General features: G+C 40.5%; 1 protein-coding gene across 2 annotated transcripts in view; it reads right to left on the bottom strand.

The window, feature by feature from the left end:
* SLC1A3 (solute carrier family 1 member 3) overlaps positions 1–26,223 on the bottom strand; it is a 79,169-nt gene extending 52,946 nt beyond the window's left edge. Inside the window, exons 1-3 of one of the 2 annotated variants that reach the window (XM_065905518.1) lie at positions 26,099–26,223; positions 24,225–24,496; positions 1,828–1,965 (exon numbers count right to left, since the gene is read on the bottom strand). In XM_065905518.1, coding sequence (XP_065761590.1) covers positions 1,828–1,965; positions 24,225–24,405 — 319 coding nt within the window. In that variant the 5' untranslated portion in view covers positions 24,406–24,496; positions 26,099–26,223. Of the gene's footprint in view, positions 1–1,381; positions 1,484–1,827; positions 1,966–24,224; positions 24,497–26,098 lie in introns of those variants that run through there. The other variant, XM_065905519.1, reaches the window with a different exon arrangement.
* Between the last annotated feature and the right edge of the window lie 651 nt (positions 26,224–26,874).

Here is a 26,874-nt window from a genome sequence, read left to right as displayed (position 1 = left end):
TTTTTTCCCTGAAAAATTACTCAACCAAAGCTCTTATTCCAGCAACAAATTTGATGTATTAAGAATGAGAAAACACTCGGGAGTTCTACTTCAAAGTAACTGTTAACTAGGATTGCTAAAGGGAACTAATATTTTCTCTAGTTGTACTGAACAAGGGCTCTCCTCTTATAAAGGGTAACACAGTGGGTTTTTTTTTTTTTTTAAAGCACGATTACCAGAAAGCAGAAGCCTCTAAACACTGGCCTCACCATTGAAGAGAGAGCATAAAGGAACACAGGACCCTCAGTTTGCATCCAGGAAAAGTGCAGGTACCCAATTCAGACTCCAGCCATAGGGTGGGAAGGGACTCCCTGTTCCACTAAACAAAATGGAAGATGTGAGTTTTGTCCTCTGAGCGCTGCTACAAGAACTTGCTTCTCAGAAAAATGGCAGCAAATGCATAATAGGGACGTGCCCTCACCTCAGTATGAATGTAGCTTCTCTGATAAGAATCGTGGCCAGCTGTGATTACTTCTGGTCAGGAATGGGCCAGGCCAGTTTCAAAAACAAGTGTCCCAAATCATCCTGTCTAAATGACTGTTTTATGGGCAACTCGTCCTCCAATGGGAGCTTTATGTACATGCAATCACTTGTTTGAAGACCTGGGCAAGTAGAAGCCAGCAGAGATTTGCAAGGCATTGGGGAAAAAAAGAAACTGACGTAGTTTCTGTTCCAAGTAATGGCCAGCCCTCCAGGGCATGAAGCAGTCAGAATCTTGCTTCAAGACTTTTGAGTTGTTCTATGAAGTTCTTTTTACACAGAGATCTTGAAAGGAGATTATAAACATCCTTGCGAACTCCTGGGAAGTGAAAAGATGCTGAGAGCCAGCTCATAGAATGATCTGCCTAAGGGTGGACAGTAAGCCAAGGACGGAAAAGAAAACAGGGCTAGTAATACCTGAGGTCTGGGCTTGAGCTACAAACCCAGAAACCATCCTGCCGGGGGTAGTGTCTACGGATATTCCTTCTCCAAGTCAGAGATGTGCTGCGGGGAAAGAGAACAGTGGGCAGGGGGGAACGTACAGCAACATTTTTCTGAAACTTTTGGCTCTGTTCGTATTCACCAATCACATGTACTCTTAAACCGTTTCCCACGTGGGCGTAAATCGTTATTTCACATTCATAGAGAATAAGAATCCTAGCCTGCCAAGCTTCCACGCCTCGACAATCCAAGTGTCAACTGCCAAAAGTGTCTGGATGGGGGAATCTCCCACCCCCTCCCCATTCTCCCACCAGCGTAAAAGGCAACGGGGGTGGGGGACAATGGAGAAGTCATGCGGGTTCACCAGGAAAAGATACAGTGTCGGTGGCAGTAGAATTGGTGAGTGTGTCGTGGGCATTACCTCTTGATGAGGCTTCCAAGAAGGCTCCCGCTCAAGTCGTGGTGGCTCTGAGAACAAGCATTCTTGCATCAATAGCTAATAGGCTGTCCAACCAGATGTTATCTGGGTGGGATAAGAGGGTGAGAAAACAGACCTGTTGTACGCTGTTGTCAACTACATCGCTGTGGGCAGAGAAGGCTGGTGGTGTAGTGTCTAGCAGGGTGCCTCTTTCGTAGCGAGGCAGACCAGATTACGTGGCGGTTCAAATCCGTTTCCTCTTGTGATTGGTAAAATACGAGAGTTATAATCATTCATGCATTACGGAAGCCTCCTTTCCATCATTTTGAAGGGACTTTTATTTTCTAGAACAGAGCATGCATCCAGCAGAAACCTAAAGCGTTTGTTTTTCTAAGCGATCTTTGGCAATAAGCACACGTGAAAAAACAAAGCAAAACTGCATAGGGTACCTGTGACAAGACTGGAGATGATGAGGGGTAACACCAGCATCTGTAGCATCCTCATCAGTAGCTCCCCAGGAAAAGAGAAGTACTTGACTTCCCGGTAGCTCATTCTGTACGGTCGGAGGGTAAATCCAAGGATTGTACCTGAAGGAAATAGAAAAACAAGGAAGAAAAGTTGAGTCTTTTATTGAAACTGTAACAAGCCTACCAAAATATGCAAGAATTTGGCTGGTGATCATGCCTGTCTAACAAGAATCAATTTATTTAAGCAACAAATATTTGTGCTGTTTTCCTACAAGGGATGTTGCCTGTCTTTTCAACCATGATCTCAAAGTATCTGGTGGAATTCAGGGCTTCAAATAGAAGTTAGAGAAAAAAAATGTTCCTGGTCTAAGCCAATGAAAAATTTCTTTGTCTAACTTGCAACCAATTTTGACACGGCCCAGGACAAAGTTATAAAGACTGGGGCATATCTAGGAAACAAAGCATGTACCCATACACAAGGCAATATAGGGGGGAAAGGCTTATTATAGTCAAGTTCCTTTGTAACAACAGATGTTAGAACTGCTGACATAACCACTTATACAGGGTAGTGTAATTTTATTTTTTACAATTAAAAAAAAAACTCCTCTTGCTCACACTGTGAATCCATTTTCATCATCCCCCTATCTACATACCACACTTTCTGTCTACATGGTCCTGATATTGCTTTGGCAACTATCCTGTAGTTGCTGGCAAGAGAGGATTTCAAAATTACCAGAGACTTTTCCCAAAAATCTTCCCTGAAAAACTTAGGGGATAGTAGGGGAGAGAGAAAGCAATTTTTCCCTTAATTTGATTCTGCTCCTGGAACTTTAAAAAATATCAAAATGAAGGACTCTGTGGTGCTCCCGCAGTTAAGAATCTGTCTGCCAATGCAGGGGACATGGGTTCAATCCTTGGTCCAGGAAGATTCCACATGCTGAGGGGCAGCTAAGCCTGTATACCACACCTACTGAGCCCACGCTTTAAGGTCCATGAGATGCGACTACTGAAGCCTGCAAATCCAAGAGCCTGTGCTCTGCAATGAGAAGCACGCACACTGCAACTAGAGAGTAACCCCTGCCTGCCACAACTAGAGAAAGTCAAGCCAAGCAATGAAGACCCAGTGGAGCCAAAAATAAATAAAGAGAATTTTTAAATATTTAATAACTTTATGCAGAAATCAAATTATGCATGATACCTTTGGAAATGTTTAGAAATTAACAAATGTAGTGAATAAATTTACTCCCTCTCCCCTTCCCCTAATTAACTTTCCTTGACCCCTCAGTTCAGTTCAGTTCAGTTCAGTCGCTCAGTCGTGTCCGATTTTGTGACCACAGCACGCCAGGCCTCTCTGTCCATCACCAACTTCTGAAGTTTACTCAAACTCATCTCCATTGAGTTGGTGATGCGATCCAACCATCTCATCCTCTGTCATCCCCTTCTCCTCCTGCCCTCAATCTTTCCCAGCATCAGGGTCTTTTCAAATGAGTCAGCTCTCCACATCAGATGGCCAAAGGATTGGAGTTTCAGCCTCAACATCAGTCCTTCCAATGAACACTTAGGACTGATCTCCTTTAGGATGGACTGATTGGATCTCCTTGCAGTCCAAGGGACTCTCAAGAGTCTTCTCCAACACCACAGTTCAAAAGCATTAGTCAGCACTCAGCTTTCTTTATAGTCCAACTCTCACATCTATACATGACTACTGGAAAAACCATAGCCTTCTTGACTAGACAGACCTTTGTTGGCAAAATAATGTCTCTGCTTTTTAACATGCTGTCTAGGTTAGTCATAGCTTTTCTTCCAAGCAGCAAGCATCTTTTAATTTCATGGCTGCAGTCACCATCTGCAGTGATTTTGGAGTCCAAAAAAATAAAGTCAGCCACTGTTTCCACTGTTTTCTCATCTATTTGCCATGAAGTGATGGGACCGGATGCCATGATCTTAGTTTTCTGAATGTTGAGTTTTAAGCCAACTTTTTCACTCTCCTTTTTCACTTTCATCAAGAGGCTCTTTAGTTCTTCTTCAATTTCTGCCATGAGGGTGGTGTCATCTGCATATCTGATGTTACTGATATTTCTCCCAGCAATCTTGATTCCAGCTTGTGCTTCTTCCAACCCAGCGTTTCTCATGATGTACCCTGCATAAAAGTTAAGCAAGGTGACAATATACAGCCGTGACGTACTCCTTTTCCTATTTGGAACCAGTCTGTTGTTCCATGTCCAGTTCTAACTGTTGCTTCCTGACTTGCATACAGATTTCTCAAGAGGCAGGTCAGGTGGTCTGGGATTCCCATCTCTTTCAGAATTTTCCAGTTTATTGTGATCCACACAGTCAAAGGCTTTGGCATAGTCAATAAAGCAGAAATACATGTTTTTCTGGAACCCTCTTGCTTTTTCAATGATCCAGCGGGTGCTGGCAATTTGATCTCTGGTTTCTCTGCCTTTTCTAAAACCAGCTTGAACACCTGGAAGTTCATGGTTCACGTATTGCTGAAGCCTGGCTTGGGGAATTTTGAGCATTACTTTACTAGCGTGTGAGATGAGTGCAATTGTGCGATAGTTTGAACTTTCTTTAGCATTGCCTTTCTTTGGGATTGGAATGAAAACTGAACTTTTCCAGTCCTGTGGCCACTGCTGAGTTTTCCAAATTTGCTGGCATATTGAGTGCAGCACTTTCACAGCATCATCTTTTAGGATTTGAAATAGCTCAGCTGGGATTCCATCACCTCCACTAGCTTTGTTCATAGTGATGCTTCCTAAGGCCCACTTGACTTCACATTCCAGGATGTCTGGCTCTAGGTGAGTGATCACACCATCGTGATTATCTGGGTCGTGAAGATCTTTTTTGTGCAGTTCTTCTGTGTATTCTTGCCAACTGTTCTTAATATCTTCTGCTTCTGTTAGGTCCATACCATTTCTGTCTTTATTGAGACCATCTTTGCATGAAATGTTCCCTTGGTATCTCTGATTTTCTTGAAGAGATCTGTAGTCTTTCTAGTTTTCCTCTATTTCTTTGCACTGATAACTGAGGAAGGCTTTCTTATCTCTCCTTGCTATTCTTTGAACTCTGAATTCGAACGGGTATATCTTTCCTTTTCTCCTTTGATTTTTGCTTCTCTTCTTTTCGCAGCTATTTGTAAGGCCTCCTCAGACAGCCACTTTGCTTTTTTGCATTCTTTTTCTTGGGGATGGTCTTCTGTACAATGTCTCCTGTCTCCTGTACAAAGTCACGAACCTCCATCCATAGTTCACCAGGCACTCTGTCTATCAGATCTAGTCCCTTAAATCTATTTCTAACTTCCACTGTATAATCGTAAGGGATTTGATTTAGATCGTACCTGAATGGTCTAGTGGTTTTCCCTACTTTCTTCAATTTAAGTCTGAATTTGGCAATAAGGAGTTCATGATCTGAGCTACAGTCAGCTCCTGGTCTTGTTTTTGCTGACTGTATAGAGCTTCTCCAACATTGGCTGCAAATAATATAATCAACCTGATTTTGGTTGGACATCTGGTGATGTCCATGTTGTAGAGTCTTCTCTTGGGTTGTTGGAAGAGGGTGTTTGCTAATCCTTGACCCCTAAAATGTGCTTTTTCCATTATTATAAATATTTTCAAAAATTTTGCCCTGCTATTACTAAAACATGTGAGTTATAGAGAAGTACTGAGTAGTCTAGAGGCTAGAGGTTGGGGAAGTGAATACTGTGTGAACACAAGTTTTTCCAAAGGAAGCAAGCTTTCCTTTAAGGAAACTGAGCCATCCTAACCTCTTATGAAATGAGACACAAAGTTCATTTCAGTTGTTACTGCAACTTCCAATTTCAATTCTTGGATTCCAGCAACAATGAAGTATCTATTTGATTATACACACTGATATCCCAATCATGAGCTGAATCTATGATAGCCCAATTATGAGCTGAATCTATGTTTATTAGAAAATCCTGCTGACCCAGTTTTCAAGACCTTCAGAAAAATATTTATTGCTTTAACAGTAACAGGTTTGAGATAGAAAAGTTGATTGGGAAAAGGTAGAAAAGTCCAGGCAAAACCCTGCCTTTATTTGCTTTGCCATTTAAACAGCAGATAGCTAATGCTATTGAGGTCTTACTATTTGCTAAACATTGCTGTTAAGTGCTTTGCCTGTATTTAGTCACTAAGTAGTATCCAACTCTTTTGAGACCCCATAGACTGCAGCCTGCCAGGCTCCTCTGTCCATGGGGTTTTCCAGGCAAGAATACTGGAGTGGGTTGCCATTTCCTTCTCCTTCTTTTCTGGGCTTGTATTAGTATATTTAATCCTCAAAAAAAAAATCCCAGGACCTAGGTACTAATTTACCACCAATTTACTCACAGAGAAATTTAATCACAGTGAACTTAAAACATGCCCAATTCCAATAGCTCTTCCATATCAGAGTTAAACAGTTACTGAAGTGGCAGAGCTGGGAGTAAACCCAGGCATTTTGGACTCGGAGTTCACGTTCCTGACTACATTTCATTCTCCTGCCTCTTCGGTAGGAAAGACAACCACTGTCAGCGCTTCTGTGAGGTTCCTCCCAGAATGTTCCCAAACAGAGTGAAATATACTGAAATCATGAAGACAATACTTTTCCACATACTGTTACTTTAAACAACACTTTCAAGCCTCAAGATAAGAGATCTAATGATTGTATCAAAATGGACCTAATATTTTTCTTTTGTTCGCACTTTGTTGTTTCACATTTTTTACTTTATGGAAAACTCCATTATGAATATAAGAAGACTGGTTTTTATCTAGGAATATTTTGCTTAGCGTGGTTCAGGGAAAGCGAACCTGTGTGTTAAAGAATCTGGCTACCAGGTGGGAAGAGGAGAGGAATCGGTGGGAGAGATTAAGATGTATAAACTTGCAGTTACAAAATAGATGAGTCATGGGTATGAAATGTACAGTGTGGGGTAATATAGTCAATAATTATATAATGTCTTGGTAGAATGACAAAGAGTAACTAGGCTTATCATGAGGATCATTTTTAAATGTATGGAAATACTAAATCACTGTGTTATACACCAGGAACTAACATAGTGTTGCAGGTCAATCACACTTCAAAAACAAATCCATAGAAAATGAGATCAGAATTGTGGTTGCATGAGGCAGGGTGTGGGTGGAAGGAGAATTAGAGGAAGGTGGTCAAAAGCTATAAACTTCAGTCACGAGACAAAGAAATACTAGGGATGTAATGGACAACATGATAAATTAGCACTGCTGTACTTATATACGAAAACTGTTAAAAGGATAAATCTTGAGTTATCACAGGGAAAAAATATTTCTATTTCTTCAGTTTTTTTTATCTATAAGATAATGGATGCTCACCAAACTTACTGTGATAATCATTTCATGATGGAAGGAGATCAAACCAGTCAATCCTAAAGGAAATCAGTCCTGAATATTCACTGGAAGTACTGATGCCAAAGCTGAAGCTCTAATACTTGGGCCACCTGATGTGAAGAGCTGACTCACTAGAAAAGACCCTGATGCTAAGAAAGACTGAAGGCAGGAGGAGAGGGGGACGACAGAGGATGAGACAGTTGGATGGCATCACCGACTCAGTGGATGTGAGTTTGAGCAAACTTTGTGAGCCTAGGAACGACAGGGAGGCCTGGTGTGCTGCAGTCCATGGGGTTGCAAAGAGTCAGACACGACTGAGAGACTGGACAACAATAAGTCAAATTATTATCTTGTACATCTTTGTCGGGGGCTATGGGTCCGAGCTGTGTGGCTTGTGAGATCTTTGTTTCCTGACCAGAGACTGAATCCTGTCTCCCAGCAGTGAAAGCTCAGAGTCCTAACCATTGGGCAGCCAGGGAATTCCCACACTGTATATCTTAAACTTACATGGTGCTGTATGTCAATTATATCTCAATAAAACTGGAAGAAAATAAAGCATATGACTACCTCAATTCATGCTATCAATCTGCTTTCTCAATGAGTTGGCTCAGCAGTTTAATTCATTAGTGAATTGAGATGGCTTATTTCCTATACCTCTAGGAATGGAGCATTATAAAAAATTGCTTAAAAGAAGCAGAATTTTTGAATGAGAGGAGAAAATAGTATGTATATTTGTTTTCTTTTGAATTTACTTAATACTTAGTGATCTTGACCATTCCCTTAATTGTATTTTCATCAAGCATTTATTAACTTTTGATAGTTCAAGAGTTTATGTATGTGTGTGTATATTTGGTATATATTTATGTAATACAGATAATTACTCTCTGCCTATACTTAGAATGACATTTGCTATAACTACTTTCCTAATTTACTTGCCATATATTATTATTTAAAATATACAGGCATTCTACTTTATAAAATGATGTCTACACATCTTTTTTAATAGATGATCTCTTCAAGAGTTATAAACTTTAATTTCCCTCCCAAGTTTGAGAAATCTTTAATACATTTTTCCTTTTTTGATAGTTTGCTTGGTTTTAAAATATTGAACCTTTAATCTTCCTGGAACTTGATTTCGGGTAAAGGATTTGACTTCAATTTTCATTGTGCATTGTTTGATATAGCAGTATTAATAGCAGATAGGAATTATACAAACCTCTGGTTATATATATGTTTTTCCTACTTGTGCATGTAAAGGTTGTTACTAATTTAAATGCTTTATCTTATAAGTATGTAAATAAATAAATATTTAAAATTTTTACCTTACTTCCAAATCAAATTTACACTGGTATTGATTATGTTTTGTGACTTTTGTTTAAATGCATTTAAACACTGGTCATTCAATTATAACAAAAAATATGCACAGTAAGCATGAGAAACTCACTTTGGTGTTCTGGAATTTGACCATACCAAGCTAGTAGGAATTTTAGATATCCTTCAAGCAACAATTTAAGAATAAGCTTGGCTTTACAAGTTCATTTCTAAATTCATGTACTTACTCATGTATTGATACAACAATATTTCCAGGGGTAGGTAGGATCCTGCCTAGTTTGGAAAATTTAAATTATAATTTAGAAAAAAATTGACAAGATAGCTTCTCTACTTATGATACAGGTTCTGAGAGCAAGAGACAAGCTAGTGTAGATGAAAGAAGGGATTCTTTCTAAATATTCTAAATATTTCTAAATAATAAGAATAAGAATATTTCTAAATATAAGAAAATTTCTAAATATTCCTTCTAAATATTAGGTACATTTGATCCCACTCCCCAAAGTCCAACCATTGCCAACTCTGATTCTACTCCCCTCTCAATAACCACTTCAGCTGTATCCAGCCTCCTTCTTTCTCAGTGCTCCGGGTACCTTCTCTTCCATTTAGCCTGCCTAAAGACAGTTCTCAAATGTACCTGACCTCTGGGTCTTCAAGCATCTCTAAATCATAGAAGCAACTGAGTACTAAGCTTTGATCTGCTGAAGATGCTGCACATCTTGGAACCTTCCACAGGTCCTCTGACTTGCTGAGGGTCCTACAGTATGGTTACTAGTATCAAGTCACTTTTTAAAATGGTTACACCAAGTCCTTTTTCATAGATTTAACTAAACTTAAATAGAATTTATTCATTAAAGTAGCTTGTCTTTTCCTTCCAGGGCACACATTTTAATCCTTGGAAACCATCAGTACACAAAGGTAGGAAAGACATGAAAAGAAACATGCTTCAGATTCTCTTGCTTAATGATAACAGCTAATGATATCAGACTTTAGCACATGCAAGATGCCACGTCCTCACAAGCACAGATACCATGGAGGCCAAGACTAGCACTACCTATATTTCAGATGAAGAACCGGTCATCGATAAGGTCGGTAAACTGCCAAAACCACAAACCTGTGTAGGTAGATCACCTTATGAGTGGTCAAGTCCTTCAAGGTCAGTTGAGTGACTGAGCTGGACTTCACACCCAACTTCACGGCCCAGGTCATCACCCACTACGCTGTACTCAGGGTCTCTCAATAGTCATGTCACTGGCGGGTTTGGGGGAGAATGGATACACGTGTCTATATGGCTGAGTACTTTCGCTGTTCAACTGAAACTATCACAACATTGTTAATAGGCTATACCCCAATACAAAATGCTTTTGGTGTTAAAAAAATAGTCATGACACTACTTTAAAGGCAATATTTTATCTACCTTTTCATTCTATTTTGAATTAGGTTAACTAATTAGGTTAAATATGGAGCTTAAGTTGAGGACAGATTTCATTGAATTAATGAAGTTAACATCTAGCTGTTTTCAATTCATTTGTTACATGAAGAAATAAAAGACAATTTTTTTCTTAGCTTTCTGCTGGGACACGCAGTTAGAGGTAAAGCCAGAGTAATGAGGTCAGCCAGCGATCAACATCAAAATCAAGAGGAAATGGTCTGCACGCAAAGATGGCTTTTTGGGGGTAAGCAATTCAGGTTTCTGATTACAGAAATGAAGCCCTCTCTGAAAAACGTTCTCACAGCCTGATGCATAGATGTCCCAGTGTCCTCTCCACTGTCCTTCTGACTTGTTAGCAGGAGAGGGATAGGGGAGCCTATTTCCCTTCGGTAAAGCAGCTCAATGCCTCTGCAGAGCTGGGTTCCATTAGCGGGCACTTATTTAAGCACATTGATCCATATTCCCAGAGTTAATAGAGATTTTTATGGCCACCAGATCTTTAGTGCAAAAGAACAGACCCTTCGTTATTGATTACTCTGCAGAAATAACAAAAAAAACTAGAAGAACTTCCTAACAGGACTGGTCAGACCCGAAGCAAAGTTTGCAAAGTTGGCATCTTGGTGACATTATGTAATACACAGATGTCATGGGCAATATCAAGATCACTCATTCTCAGCCAGTAGGCTTATAGCACTCCTGTTTTGGTATTTTAACAAGATTTCTAGAATCTAGGAAATACAATGTTTACAGGGATGAAAACTAACTGTAGACAGTTAAATGCTATGAACAAAGATGCATTTTCAAAAATATTCAACTCTTTCTCTTAACATGTAAAGCACAAGAAGGAAGTCCTTCAGGGGCTCACTGTTCTCCCTAGGGAGTCTATATAACAAATACTTCTTTGGAAGATTAAATATCACCTCACTTTCTACACTAAGACACAAAGTGTACCCTGGTGCCTCAGAAAGAACACATTCTCAGCTCGCTTTTGAAGACCAAATACACACAAGTAAAGGCTGAAGACCTGTTTTAAGAATTTGGTCCATATCGAATCTGAAAAAATTATTGAAAACATTAAGAAGTCAGAACATATTTAAAAGTAAAAGAATGAGGCACAATCAGAAGTAAACTAGATCAAATCACCCAATTTAAGTTTTAGTGGATGTTGGAGTTTGAAATAAAAGTTTTACTAAGATTCCTGCCCTATCTCCAAACTCTGTTTGGAGAGTTGGTAGAAAGCCTTCTAGAATTATTACTTACAATGCAAAATTCTCAGAAAGAGATGATGTCCCCTAAAGGCTCAGATGTCAAGAGAATTTAAAGGTGACAGTGGCATTGATCTTGAGAGGAGGACCTCACATTCTGAGGCCAGCTGTAAGAAAACTACCAAAAGCCCACCCAAGATGAGCCAACTAGCTCTTCTAGCATTTACAATGCACACCAGTCAAGCGCATTCAAACTCCTACCAAGAAAAGGCTTGGCCTGTAGGTCTTTAGCCAGAAAGAAGACCATGTTGTCTGTAAAATGATTCAAGGACGTAACAGTAACAACAAAAGTTGATAGTGCACCAATGGTTTTATGTACCAAATGCTGCTGTTTCCCAGCTACGGTCTTTTCATTTTTGTAGCAAAGCAAAACCAAACCAAACCCAAACACACACACAAAAACCTAGCATTACTTTGCCTCAAGTTTACAACAATCTAAAGTATGATGTGGGCTTCCCGAGCGGCTCAGTGGTAAAGAATCCACTTGCCAATGCAGGAGGCCCAGGAGATGCAGGTTCGATCCCTGGGTTGTGAAGACCCCCTCTAGAAGGAAAAGGCAACCTACTCCAGTATTCTTGCCTGGGAAATCCCATGGAAAGAGGACACTGGTGGGCTACAGTCCATGAGGTCAAAAAAGAGTCAGGCATGACTTAGCAACTAAACAATAACAACGTGTGATGTAACAAAATCACAGGAGTGGCATCCATCACCTTTGCCACATTCTATTGGCTAAAAGCAAGAGAAGTATCTACCACACCAACAAGCAAGCTTCACAGAGTTATTAATGGTTTGTCTGACCTGTAAAGTCTCTAGGCCTGGCCTCCAGCTGCTGTTGAACAATTTCCTGAACAGAAGAATGACTTAGGTCCACAGTGAATCTGATTCCTTACTGTGCTGTGTGAACATAAGAGCCTGTCCTTAGACACATCTCCTGTCTGCCAAACCGTGGTTTCTCTCATGATTTGGGAAACTGGTTCTTGATTGAACTACGATTTCTCATACGCTTGGGCTTCTAGATTCACAGACTAGGCGTGATAGCTCTCAATCTTTAATACTCTGACAAGGCAGGTTGTTTTTATTTTTATTTTTTGAGTGTGAAGAGCAGCAGGTGTGATGCAATAGCAAGATCATGGACTGAAAGTCAGATGCTGTTAGTAAATTATGCAAGTAGACACTTCACTTAAATGACTGAATCATCACAGCAGACATACAGGACTTAGAATCGCCACTGTATAGATAAGGAGACTGAACCCTAGAAAGAATAAGCTGTCTGCCCAGGATTACATGGCCAGTAAGAGATGTTGGCAAAATGGGGTTATAGCATTGGATTTTCCTATTTCCACAGCTCCTACCTTCAAGTCTCTTTGATCTCCTTGCCCTCTTTGTTAATCTGAAAAGTGGGAGAACTAGATCAGAAAGCCAGTATCTAAGATCTTCTTAAACTGCAATATTCTCAGCTAAATGTCCTGAGCATTATCTTAGCTTCTTTATGAATTCATCTTGTTTCTTCTAATGAATTCTAAAGTCCTTGATAACGCACACGAAACTTGTAGTAAGTCATAAAATACTTTATCAATTTGGCCATTATAGCTATTATGGCAGGTATGCAACAGGTTGAGAGACTGAATCAAAGTTTCTGTTTTGGAAATCTGTTAGACTGTGGCCGATCCATTTGGAGATGTTAAAGGCCTGTCTCATGTCAGCTTGAGGAAGCTGCTGGACATAAAGCATCATTAACTCATTTTTATAAAGACTCCAAGGCAAAAATGGAGAATTTACCTGCTGGGGGTGGGGTGGTGGGGGGTCTGCAGCTCCCTGGCCTTTTGTTTCAGCCCAAACTTGAAGGCATTTCCTGGTGAGAAGCTGCCCCGTGTTGAGTCAACCTTTCGACCCTCCCCCCTCCTCAGTTCCCACATCCTTCAGAGATTTGGGCCCAGGCTTGCCTCATTGTTTTGTCCTTTGGTATTTCCTGTCGCTGGAGGTGGGAAATACCTGTTCCAGCCTTGTTCCACCAATGGTGCCCAGATAACCAGCCGTGGGTGACTGACAGCAGGCAGGGTACAGGCGGAGGCTCAAATCCACATGGCATGCAGCCCTGGGACCCAAGCGAATCACAAGAACCCTGGAGTTCTGAAAAACCTGGGGTTTTCTCCTTCTTTTTTAAGACAGACACTAATATTTATTTATCACCAGATGATCCACTCATGTCACAGTTCCTGACACACAGTAGGACTCAATAAATATTAACAAAATGGCATAGTGAGCACAGAACGTCCCAGGGACAGCAGAGTGGCTTTCAATGCGGTATGACTTTCTTCTTCAAACTGCAGTAACACAGGCTATGCAAAATGGTAATGTGATTTATAAATAATTCCATAGAGCTCTTAAATGTCCAATCCATTGTCTTTTTAAAAAAAGTCTTTTATTTTAGAAATAGTAACTATAATCACCAGAATCTGTTGCCTTTATTTCTGGTTTAAATATATATTATATTTTATAACTATGTATTATATTTTATAGTTACATAACTATATACATATATGCTTCCCTGGTGGCTCAGATGGTAAAGAATCTGCCTGCAATGTGTGAGACCTGGGTTCAATCCCTAGGTTGGGAAGATCCCCTGGAGGAGGGCATGGCAACCCACTTCAGTATTCTTGCCTGGAGAATCCCCATGGACAGAGGAGCCTGGCAGGTTACAGGTCAAAGTGTTGCAAAGAGTCGGACATGACTGAGCGACTAAGCACAGCACATGTACATGTATAGTTGTGAGCAGAAACTGAAAATAAAATATATTTAAAAATTTCCAAGTTCCTCCTATGCCTTTGCTATGTGTCACATGCTCGCCAGTCCACATAAACTACAAAGTCCACCCATCTTTACCTGTGGCAGCAGTCCCATTGGGACAAACTTTCAAATCTCACAATTTGAAAGGGTAAATGACAACAACCTCTATGAGGTGTAAGTTAGCCTATTTATCAAAATCACAAATGCGTATATCCTTAGTGTCAGCAATTTCACTTTAAAGGATGTATTCTATAGACATACTTTACTAAGGTGAAATAACTTTCATCCAAGATAATTCATTATACCATTTGAAAAATGATTTCGAAGAGCTGGAAACAACCTTTACATTGGGGATTGTTTAAATAAATTATAATTTGCCCATACAATGCAGGCCTGAGAGAATGGAGGCTCTTTATGTGCCAGTAAGGAATGACATCCAAAGAATGTTGCAAAGTGAAAGAAAGCAAAGTATGAAGTGGGCTATATATACTATGCTACTATTTGGAAAAGACCAAAAAAAAAAAAAATCAATATGAATTTATTTTTATGCTCATAAAATCACTCTAAATACACTGAGGAAACTGATAACAAAGCAAATTAGATCCCTGGGGGAGGGTTTTGGTGGCTGTGACACTTTCATTTCACTTCTGTTCTTTTTGATTTGGGGCAGTGTGATTTATTTCATAAGTTAAATAACAAAATACACACACAAAAATGGTCCACAACTACAAAAAGCAATCTGATGGAATTCTATTTTATGTATTTTCTGCTAGATGCCCGGATCTTTCTAAAAAGTCATTCTGGGTCTGGGTCGGCTTGTCCTCAATCTGTTTTAATAATGAATTTACTTAACTTGGGTCACGGAGAGAGGAGACACTAGTTGTGCTCAGACTTATAGTTGAGTGGATCACTTTCTGACCAAAAGACTCTTTTTCTGGAGACAAGGAAATGACTCTGAAAAAACTTTGAACTCAGTCATCTGAGGCTCATGTGCCGATTCACCTAATTAGCTGGAGTTACAAGTACCCCAGAGCTGAAGACTCAGCGACTCAACAACTCGGCAAAGGTATGCTCTTTCCTCATCCACCATGCTGTGTAAAGCATCCCAATACCAGAAATTACAAAGCCCTGGCAAGTTTACTGAGCCTCAGTTTTAGTACAGGACTGCTTCATTTGCCTTAAAAAAGCAAATCTAAGACAAAAGTAAATAAATAAGAGAAAAAAAAAAACAACTAGGGTCATAGGCATCTCTTCAAAGACATAATTTCTTTCTTGATGTCTTTGTCTTCACATTCATCAACACGATGAAGGCAGCAACAAACACATGGATCTCTGGGGTTTTGCCTTTCTTGCTTTAAAGATGGAATTTGCAATGATGCAATGGATCTAAATGCAGAGGCCATCTTTTCAGGGTGAGAAGGGCAGTAACTGCCCATCTCTGCTCTCATTAGGGACAAATGAGCTTCGTCTTACAAGATTCTGAATAGAAAGTCTGTCATTAATAGCCTGCTATTTTCTATCTGAGAAGAGACAGCAGTGTGTGACCTGGAATCATTGCTGGAGAACTGGAGAAGTCTCTTTGGGGCCAAGAAGAATGACGCTGTCCTCTCAGGAGACAGGGACTCAGTCTTGAAATTCAAAATTCAAGTGTGCCTTTCAACTTGCTGCTCCTAAATTTACCTTCAACTCTTTGATAAGCTACACAAAGGAAACCTTGCCTTAATTCAGCCAGGGTATATCTTTCTTTATCTAGTTTTGGGGGTTTTATTTTTTTCTTTTTGCTTTCAAAACCATTTGAGCACATTTTTGATTGGGCCTAGAGATGGGCATATTCTTGGTCTAGGGAATCTGCTCTGGGCTGCTTTGATTGCACTGAAGCATGATATAAAACTCATAATTTTTATCCCCAGTCAGTACAATGGCAATACTTTGTGTGCTGGAGTGCTCTCTGTGTTTCCACGTCTCACAGCAATGATACAGCTCACCTCGCTGCCAGATCAAATACCTGATGAATGATGGCACCCCAGTGTTCCATAAATATCAAGAACGCCAACACCTGGAATGTACAACTTGGGAAAGACAGGGCTTAAATTCCAGTTGCCTCTTCCAAACAGTGTAGGCTCTTCACAATCTTGTTTACTCTACAGCAAAATCAGAGACCCGAAATTTTCGTTCTCGGACGGATGATAGGTTAGCAGAAGACAGAAGGTTGGAAGTGACTCCAGAAGAGGTATGCCTCACGTGTGTCCTTGAACATTGCTTAGGAAATACTGGCCATTACCCAGAGTCAGGAACTTGACAGCCAAGAATGCAAAGCAAGAGAAGGCAGCTGCTTGTTAGTTTAGAGAGACTGGCTCAAATGGGTTGGGAGATCATGAGTTCAGGAAAAAGGTCCCTGCAATGGTACAGCGTCATGAGCTGCAAACACTCTTGTATCTTATTTCATATATAGTTTTAGAGAAAGGCAAATTAGACTTTAAATGATAGAATTTTGGAGCTGGTAGCAGACATTAGTCCAAATGTATTTTGCTGATGGTGGTACTAGGGGTAAAGAACCCACCTGGCAATGCAGGAGATGTAAGAAATGCAGCTTTGATCCCTGGGTGAGGAAGATCCACTGGAGAAGGGCATGGTAACCCACTCCAGTATTCCTGCCTGGAGAATCTCCATGGATGGAGGAGCCTGGCAGGCTACAGTTCGTAGGGTCGCAAAGAGGTGGACACGACTAAAGTGACTTAGCATGCACGCATGATGAGAATTTGTGAGGACCAGAGATTTGTCTTAAATCATATAGGGAGGACTTCCCTGGTGGTCCAGTTGTTAAGAATCCTCTTGCCAATGCAGGGGACATGGGTTTGATCCCGGGTCTGGGAGGAGTCCACATGCCACAAAGCAACCAAACCTGTGGGCCCCAACTACTGAGCCCACAAGGTCTAAAGTCTATGCTCCCCAACAGGACAAGCCATTACAATGAGAAGCCTGCACCCTGCCACTAGAGTAGCCACATGAAGCAATGAAGACCAAGCACCGCCGAAAATAGAATAAATAAAAATCTTTAAAAATCATAAGGGGAGCTGATGGCAGAGCATGGTCTGTAACCAGGACCTTTAGAGTCTTAGCACTTTCTTAGCTGTGTTCCAGACATTCCCAGATACTAATCAGAAGAGGGGATGAACTGGCCATGGACTAACATTGCTATAGAGGGCAAAGAGAAAGTGCTCTGTAAAGTGACACAGAAAAATGGAAGGTACTATTATTATTGCAGGTAATTGTTCTGAACATACCTACTTATTTGATGGCCTACTTTTAAGAGAAACAGATTTCAAATTGCCTGCTCAGTTTTCTCATTATCTGATTTAACAGAAAGAAAATAGAACCTAGAGATAATCTTAGAACATTAAGCCTTACCCCTACTTCAAAACAATCTCTACCAGCTCTGTTAGAAACCAGCAACATTTTCTCCAAGTTTCCAGAACCCCTCATCTTTCCTGCCCCCATTCCAATGGGGGGTGACAGTTAATGAAGAGTAGACACCAAAAATGGGCTTCCTTGGTGGCTTAGTGGTAAAGAATCTGCCAGCCAATGGAGAAGACATGGTTTGCTCCTTGGGTCAAGAAGAACCCTTGGAGGAAACGGCAATCCACTTCAGTATTCTAGCCTGGGAGATCCCAAGGACTGAAGATCTGGACGGGCTACAGTCCATGGGGTTGCAAAAGGGTCGGACATGACTTAGTGACTAAACAACAAGGAAGACACCGAAATGCTGGAGAAAAGGAGAAATCAGGGAGACGATGGACTCTCTGATGGGCCCCCAAGTACCAGGAACAAAAATGAGCTATTGAATATGTTACAACATTTATTGAAACCACTTTTCCAGCAACTTCCCATTTTCCTGAGAGGGACCTCAGCTGTCAGGTGCTCCCTGCGCTGAGCAAGCTGAGTTGTGATAGCGGTTGCCTGGAGACTGCTTTCTGCTTTGACCCAAGAGGCCAGGTAGATAAGGGACAGATAAGGATGGTGTCACTTACTCTGAGGCTTTCATCTCAGCTCTCAGAGCCCTTAACAACTATTAGGTCTCTTCCTACAACTCTCTTGGCTCTTTTCTCTAGCCAAGGAAACAGAAGCCACTTCCAGACCTAGACCAGGTGACTGACTTCTCTGCTTCCAGCTCCCAGGCCTCCCTCATTGCTGGGTCTCCATCCTCTGACCAAATAGCATCATCAAACCTGTGCATATTTCCACGTGATGCCATAGCAAAGACGGGAAGCAAAGGCAAAGCGTGGACAGTTCCTACAGACACTCTGCCTGCCAAGCATTTAAGGACGTGATTTAAGGTTACACGATTGTAAATGGCAGAACTGGGATATAAATCTTGGCAGAGAGGTGTTAAAATTATTCTATTTTATACGCAAGGAAACAGAGGCTCAGTTGCAGAAGTGGGACACAGACCTAAGTGTCTGACTCCAGAGTCCATAGCTCTGATCCACTCCCCTCTCCAGTCCTGGACTCTGTCCCCACGACAGGAGGCAGCTCCCTGGAACGCTTGTGGAGAAGGTGGGGTGGGAGGAGGGCTAGATCAAGTCAGCTAACACAAGTCACTTATTTGCTATTGCTGTCCCTGACAATTTTTCTGTAGTTCTGTTCCCTGAAGAAGATAAAGCAGATTAAAAAAAGGGAAAAAAAAATCAGACTCTAATCCCTAATACTCAATCCCTGGGTCATTTCTCTAGAGCAGGGCATTGTGGTTCTCAGCTCTGAAAGCCTAACCCTTCCATTCCAACCCTCTGCCCGGGGAGCCTCCGTTGCGTGACCACAAATAGCTGGGCTTTGGTAACACCAGGGGAGGGAGGGCTTGCCTTGGGAGCCACCCTCCCCGAAACTTCCGGAAGCTCTCTCTCTTCTTCTCTTTTCCAGGAAGTGGTGAAGGAAACAGAAATCCGTTCACCATTCTTTGGATTCCTGTTGTTCAACCGGAGAGGAGACGCCCTTCTCTTCATAAGGTGGAAGGTGTCAGCAGGGGGCCGCTAACTCAAATAGTCTGGTCCCAAGACCTGTCACTTCAGTGCAGCAGCTGATGGTTCACCGCATCGATGAACCTGTTGAGCTGAACTGACTCAGCTGGATATTGTGTTACATGTCCGAGGCTCAGAATACCACTAGAGCATTTCTGGGAGATTACTGCTTCTAGTCATAAAGAAAGGCCCTAGAGTTAATACTGCTCTCAGAATAGACTCACCTACAGAGTAGCTTATGTAGTAGAATAACCTGATTCACTGACCATTATTCATTTACCTTCAAAGACAGAGCCTGTCTTCACTGGGCCTGGAGATGGTAAGGCTACCATCCAAATCTCTATGAGCTTCTTGCACTATATCTCCACTGCAGCAGCAGCCTGCATCTCAAACTCAGTATGTCCAAAACTCAACTTATTATTTCCCCTATCTTCTTCCTGTATTCCACCATTACCACTGAGGCACCCAAACCAGAAATTAGACGATTCACCTGCAGTCCACTTTCTCTGTCAACTCACATGTAATCAACCACCAGGATTCAAGCGTGACCCTTGTTCTGAACTGTCGATTCAATCTCTCCTTTCCACGCCTTGTGTTGACGTGTCAATGCGCATCCTTAGCTAACTGTTGTGATAAAACAAGAATGAACATTTCCTGAGAGCAGAGATGAGCACCCAGAACACTGTGGTGGGTAAGAATAAGAACTTGGAGACAGAAGGGTGGGTTTGAAACACGGTCAAAATGCATCAACTGTGGTCAAAATGCATCAAGTGTGCATCAACTGTGGCTGACCTTCAGTTTCCTCATCTATGAAATGAGAATAAAGATACCTCCCTCCCTGGTTTACTGTAGCACTGCTTGGCACCATGTAAGTGTCCACAATATATGTTATACATATAATGATAGATGAGGAAATTGAAACTTCAGAATAGCTAAACGCCGTATTTAGGTTCAGGCATATGAACCCAGATCTAGCCTTCATCAAAAGCCACAGTTTAAAAAAAATTATTCCATGTGGCACATCTAGGGCTCCAGTGTGGCTGTTAATAATATAGTAGAATCTGTAAAGTACCAACACAGGAAGACCTCATGTATGATACAACACTGTATATACAAATATGATCTCACTTTAAAGAATGCTACAAACTCCTCTATTACAATATCTGAACTCTGTATATCACTTTGTCATCTCATGTTTCATTCATCTTTTCTACTAAATGACTGGAGGGCAGAGACACCTCATCTCAAAGCACAGGGCCAGATACGCAATATCCAATATTTGTTAAATCACTGAATAACACTGAATGTTTAAAAAAATTAACTTATTTATTTAGCAAATAATAGATCACAGTGGGTAATGTGTGAATGTGGTATAAAGCATTTATTAGCATCATGCCATAGCCAACTGAACTAATCAGCCCTTAAAGCATTTAAACCATACAAAAACTTATTTAGGATAAAGTAACATTCCTTCCATCCTACTCACCAGATATCCAAATTCTACCCCAAGAGGCAGTCATGATGGCTCATTTCTTGCACATCCTTTCAGAGATATTATTGAACTGCATTCAATTTTAGTGCAATTGAAATTTATTGCCAAAGAGTGTCAGGGAATGGTGGGAAATGTTTTATACACATTCAGTCAGCAGGTTTTTTTCCTTAAAAAGCCACCAATTTCTCTCAAAGCCACATAAAGAATAGCCTAAACATTAACGTTGTATGTGTGTGTGTGTGTCTATCTTAAGACCAATAGCAGAAAAGGTGCTAGGTGTTGTATTTGTGAACTTCCTCAGGTAAAACAACCATCTAATCCTCTGCAACTCTATTTAAAGATTCCTTCCCCTTGAAATTGACCTTAAGACCCACTTCTTCATAATTCTTTGGCCTGAGATTTCACTTTTATTTTCTCTTCATTCCCTGCACATGAAATGAGTAACATTCTGTTACTTGACCATGACAAAGGATTTTCCTTTCTTTCAGGGAGATGTCTGAGGTCACCCTAACACAACTGACCACAGTTGAAAATGAGAAAACGCTTCCTGGAGAAAGAAGAACAGTAACCACTTTCTCAGTATGGCTTTTGTCAGACAGTTGTCTGCAATAGCCCGGAAACACACTTAATCTAATGCTTTCATGATGAACTATCTTACAGACATCCAGCACTTGGCACTGCCTTCTCTTAGGTTGCTAACCTGTTCCTGTTACATGGGCTTTGCAACCTGGCATTTTCAGACTTTTGACATCACTTAGAAATGACAGTAAAAATATTATTGCATAGAAATGACATCCAATTGTTCATGTAGTTCTATGCCTGTGTTTGTAGAGGAACTTCTATGGAAATATTAATATTTACAATTCTCTACTTTTTTGAGTATATGGATTTACATATCTCTACTATTCCTCTCTTTTTCTAGTTTTTATTTCCACACACTAAATGAAAATTTACTTTATTGTAAAAAGATAAAGAAAATAGATTGGAATAAAAAGTTCACCCCAATATGTAGGTTTTTACAGTCTTTCTTAGTAAAAGCGATCAAAACCTAAGAATTCAAAGACTAAGTAATAGCTATAGTTCTTTTGTCTCATTTCCTCTTTGGGGAAAGAAATTATTTTCTTCTCTCTTCCTAGCAACTTCCCAGTCTTTTCTTACGCTGCAGCAAATAAATTTGAGAAGACATGCACAGACATGTCCTTTTCCTAATATTTCTTTAAGGTTGATGTAGACATGTACCAGTGACAAGCTTAGTTCATGTTTTCACTCAATGGAAGAGGCACCAAGAGATAATCTTGTCTTCTTCCTTCTTTCATAAATCTGTTTGTTACTAAATTGAGATTCCAAGTCTTTGGTGTAGACTCAGTGGTCTCTCTGACTGTCAATGAGCTCTTTCTATTTGTTTCTTTGTTAGTGCCTTCTTCTCCTTACTTCTACCTCCTCAGTTTCCATTAGTAAAGCCAACACCAAGGGCAACCTGCCAAGCTATCTACCCCAGCTCAGCCAACTCATCACAAATCTCACAAATTGTAGGAACGACTCATTGAACTAGGAAATGATCCCAGAACTCAAAGAGAAAATGGACTCTTAAATTTGGGATTATCTTCCTTCTATTAGAGATGTTATTTCTTTTTAGTCACTTAAAAACTGCCTTCTCCATCAATCTGCTTTCCATGCTCAGGTTTTTATCACTTTTTATTTCTCTATTCTTTAAATGAAACACTTCTGTCCTAGAAATTGAACTCTTGTGTTTAGAACACCATTTTGAATCAGTGTTTCTACATCTTTTCCAAACATACACCAGTATCACTAAGCTCTGTTATTATACGGATAGAGTTACAAAAGAAATGGGTATTTGTTAAATTAATGATAGGGATGCAGCTTAATCATTTGTAGGAGAATTATATGTTTTCTGCTGAATTTAACTGAGTAAATCATCTAGCAAAATGACAAGGCTATGTGAATGCATCTAGCATTGCTTGGTAATTGGCTTCTACCAAGGCATGGCAGCATTTTCTTCTTGGCAACTTTCAAGAGATATAAACTAGCTGGGAGAGCAGAGAGGCAAGATGGCAGAGTAGTTAAGAGAAATCACCTCTGGCTCTAGACAGCCTGAGTTTCACTTCCAGCTCTAACATTTATTAGTTGTGTGATGTTGGCCAAGTTGCTTGATCTCTTCATGCTCAGTCTCCTCAACTATAAAATGAAGATCAGAGTAATCATACCTATCCACGGTCTTCATAGGTTTGTTTAAACATTAAGTGAGCTAATATAAGCAAAACACCTAGAAAGTAGCTGGCATAGTGCTGTATAAATGTTCACTGTTAGTATTATGCAGCTATTAGTTGGCTTGACAGTGACTGTAATTCGTTGAGAATAATGTATTTTACATCAGCTTCCAAGACAGTGACACAGTACTGAGATACTTCTTCCAGGAAGGTACTCAAACCTGGCAACCTAAAGAAAGCCATTACTTCTCCTGGTTAGTCAAGACACTTTCCCTTGGAACGTCTCTAGAGTTAATTGAACAGTCATTAATCAACAACAGTTACTAGAAGGAGCCAATGATGCTGAAATGGAATGTATCTGAAGTCTTGTGACAAACTACTCTTCTGCTATATTCCTATCTGTCTGTGATCTAAGAATCCCATTTTGGGAGACAAAGTTACAATTATATTTACATGCTACAGAATTTTCTTGGTTGTTTCGTCATTACCTCTTACATTTGATGGAGATTTTAGCAAACTTCAAGTTAGAGATTAAAGCCTTTTCTGGTGGCAGATTTAAGCTTTGTTTTTTTGTTTTTGTTTTTTTAACAACATGGCATTGGCTTATCTGTTTACTAGCCTAAGGACTTTTATATTGGTTCAGTCAAAAATCCCAAGTAAGGAGTTTCTTCAATTATATTTTAAAGGAAGATTAATGCTACTCACAAGTAATGAACTGTAATTTCAGATAACAATAAATCAAACAAAGCAATAATTCTTATTTGTACAGATTGCTGTCAACAATGCTAAATTAGCAAGAGGCTAAAATGTTTCAAAAGAGTTATAGCCATTTACGTCAGGCACATAGAGGCAATGAATGAATGAGAGATCTGTGTTAACATTTTCCGAAATTTACCTTTCCCAGTCCCTGGATGAGAGAGAGTGCAAAAAAAAAAAAGATTCCACCTCTAAGTCTAAGAGTTGATACTCAGCTTCAAGTCAGCATCAGTTAGAATATAATTACTATCAAGGACCTATGTCTCATTTTGGGTATACTAATTATGTAAATTAGTTTTAAGTGAAAGTTACATTGTACGATGATCACATTTTGGCCAGATCTACTGTGCTTGCTTGTTATTATTGTTATTTGACCGCTCAGGCCTAATGATTAAATTATCCTCTTTTATTCTTACATGAGATGGAAAGACATTTGATTTATTTCCCTTCTCCACACAATCAATTGATTTGCATAATGCCTAAGGATGCTTCTTCAGATTCCCACATGTTTACGAAAGTTCCAAACGTGCCAACAGACTGTCATGTAAAGGGGAAAAAAAGGAATCTTCAAGTTCAGAGGAAAGCCTGGGCGGTCCTTTTGAATACCTACAATCAGCTCATCAGATAATATTCCCAGGCAGTCAGATGCCCCAGAGAAACAAGATCCAGTTTGTTTTTTTTTTATTTTGGAAGGGGGTTTTGTTATCAAATGACTTACCCACAATGACTGCAGTGACTGTGAGCAGCACAAATGCATTCCGAAATAGGTAACTTTTAACGTCCTCCTTTGTGATGTTCTGCACTTTCTTCTTGGCCAAGAGTGTGCGTTTACGGACCCCTTGCTGGAATCTCTCCATCCTGCCTCCCAACCTGGCCTCTTCTCCATTGCTTTTCGTCATGTTTTACTTCTCTAGAGTGTCTCTGCTTTGAACGTCAATGTCACGGAATCAGCCCCAGAAAGCCAGTCCTCTTTGGTGTTAAAGAACACAACTAGACAGGAGAGAAAGAGACAAGAGTTACAGCCTCCAGGGGTGAAAAATCAGGGTTGCCTCACACCAGGGGAAGCTGTTGGCAAACTGCATGATCTCACTAGGAATCAAGGACTGGAGAGCGGCAATGCCAGACCTCAGGGCTCAAATGTGGATATCTTACTGAACCACGTGTGAGACATGTGCATAAATCCAGAATATATGAGCAGGAACTTGTGTTACATTTTTAAAAATTTGCCCTTCCTTCTCCAGTGAAGCTATAAAAGGGCTCATCAGAGCTGGGTGTGACGGAGAAACCCCTACCCCAACCCGATCCCCTGGAACCCAGCTGGGCGCCTTACACAGGGTTCACCCTCAATAAATGTCCAACTGAATTAAATGCACAGGAAACGCTCAATAACTATACTTATTGGCTTATGTTGTATCCATGGCAAGGGCATAACCAGCTCAATAAAATGAATTAAGATGTTGAGATTTCAGTCAGAGGTTTCTGTTATATATAATAAAGTAACTATTTTCTTCATTAAGAAAAAAGTCATGATAACATCCAATAGTAAATATGCTTATGAAAAGAACACAAGTACCCACAGGCCCTGAGAAAGAATGACTCTTTCACATGGCAAGTTTTTAGTTTTTTTTCACAAAATGAGCAAAGTGGGCTGGGCATATTTATAAATGACCTGAAATTATAATTCATCTACATTTCTGTCACAAGTAGAAGTACAAAGTAGCATTTATCTTTGTGGCAAACATGCTGAAGTCTTCTGAGGAAACTATCGCCCACTTCTCTGTATTTTAAAATTTAGGATTTCTAGAACAGATGAAGAGATGAGTCCAATTTTCATTCCAAACATTACAGCTAGCGTGGTTTCCAGTTTCTTTAAAGTGCTCCTAGGTTATTCAAATATATCTCAGCAAATCTCCCCTTGGTAGAAATCAGCTCTTTTGAAAGATCAAGAAATTCCTCCTGCTGTTTAACAAGATTTCTAATCCATAACCTTTCCCACGATAAACCCAAGTAAAAATCAGTGGTGCCTGTGGACGTGTGTATCTGGCCAACAGCCAGCGTGTGCGTCCGTGGGGGAAGTGACTAGAAAGCGAGGGACTCCACGGAAGCTTTTGGCAAATTCAAATGCGGGGCGGGTGGGGGAAACAACCCTAACAGCTTTGACTTTTAAATAAAACTACAGGTTGGGGTCAGTGCTAATAAGACATACAGGTCGTTCAAGACTTCATCGCAGATTTAAACGTTTAGGGAGCAGTAAAGCAGAGGAGACGCGAGAGACCAGTTTCTTTCCCCCTACTGATCTCTCATTCCCCTTACCAGTCACTTTTAAAACAGATCAGCTCAGCCTTGGTTCTTTTCTAGCGCCGGAACCACAATCTGCCCCCAATCCACCCGGAATGACTCAACTCCAAATTAAGAGAGGACGCGGCGTAAATAGACACCACACGCTCCTTGATTAAATCACTAACGTGGACTTTATCTACCAAAATGGCTAGCTTTTACTCTCGCTACTCCTCTGCTTGGGAAACAAAATACAGGGGCAGAGAAACGGAATGAGAAATTAAGCCCCGCAGGAATACAGGACGTCAGACTTACCTTTTTCGGATTTTGTAACGGGTGGAAGATACCCCAGGCAATGACAAGGTGAATTCGCAGCAGGTACGGCGGAGCAACAGAACGCAGCGAGCGAGGAGTGCATGTGCTGTGAAACTGCAAATTACTATCGGAGCAACTTAAGAAAAGGGGCGGAGTCTGTGCCCGGGAAAGGGGGAGTGGGGAAAAGGAAAACACCGCAGGGAAGGAGGGGGGAAGCCCGAGGTTTCTGGAATATTGATTAATCTTGGCGCACCAGAAGCCTGCTCGTTGGCTTTGTTTTGCTCCTTAGACCACTTTGCCGCTTTGTCAGTTCACTTTCATTAGAAATGCAAAAGCGGGACCAGGAAGAATCGGAGAATAAAGCGCGCACACACTCGGAAAGCTTGAAGTCTTGATTAGAACGTTTCAAAGAAGAGATTTCTGGAGCTAAATTTAATTATCTCACATTGTTGCTGTTTCCTCCCCTTAAGGAAACACGAGTGTGCTCTTTTGCCTGGTTGTACGCTATTATGAAAGAGTCCCTCTTTTTAGAATTGGGGAAATAACTGACATTTCTTGGGAAGACCCAGAAGGCAATCAAGCATGGAGGGAAAAAATGCTATAATGCTCTATACTTGACCAAACTTACTCAAAACACAAGATGAGACATGCCTCTATTTTAGCAGTTAAAACTCTATTATAGCAAATCTAATTTAGCTCAAATTGTCTGATGGCAAAGATTAAAAAAGGTAAGAAACACAAAGAGACCAAGATCTTTGCTAGACTACTAAAGTAAA

This window comes from Muntiacus reevesi, chromosome 14 (assembly GCF_963930625.1).
Source record: "Muntiacus reevesi chromosome 14, mMunRee1.1, whole genome shotgun sequence".
In the NCBI taxonomy this organism is placed as follows: Eukaryota; Metazoa; Chordata; class Mammalia; order Artiodactyla; family Cervidae; genus Muntiacus; species Muntiacus reevesi.
The sequence above is the reverse complement of the archived record's forward strand: the minus strand, read 5'-3'. Positions and strand labels throughout refer to the sequence as shown.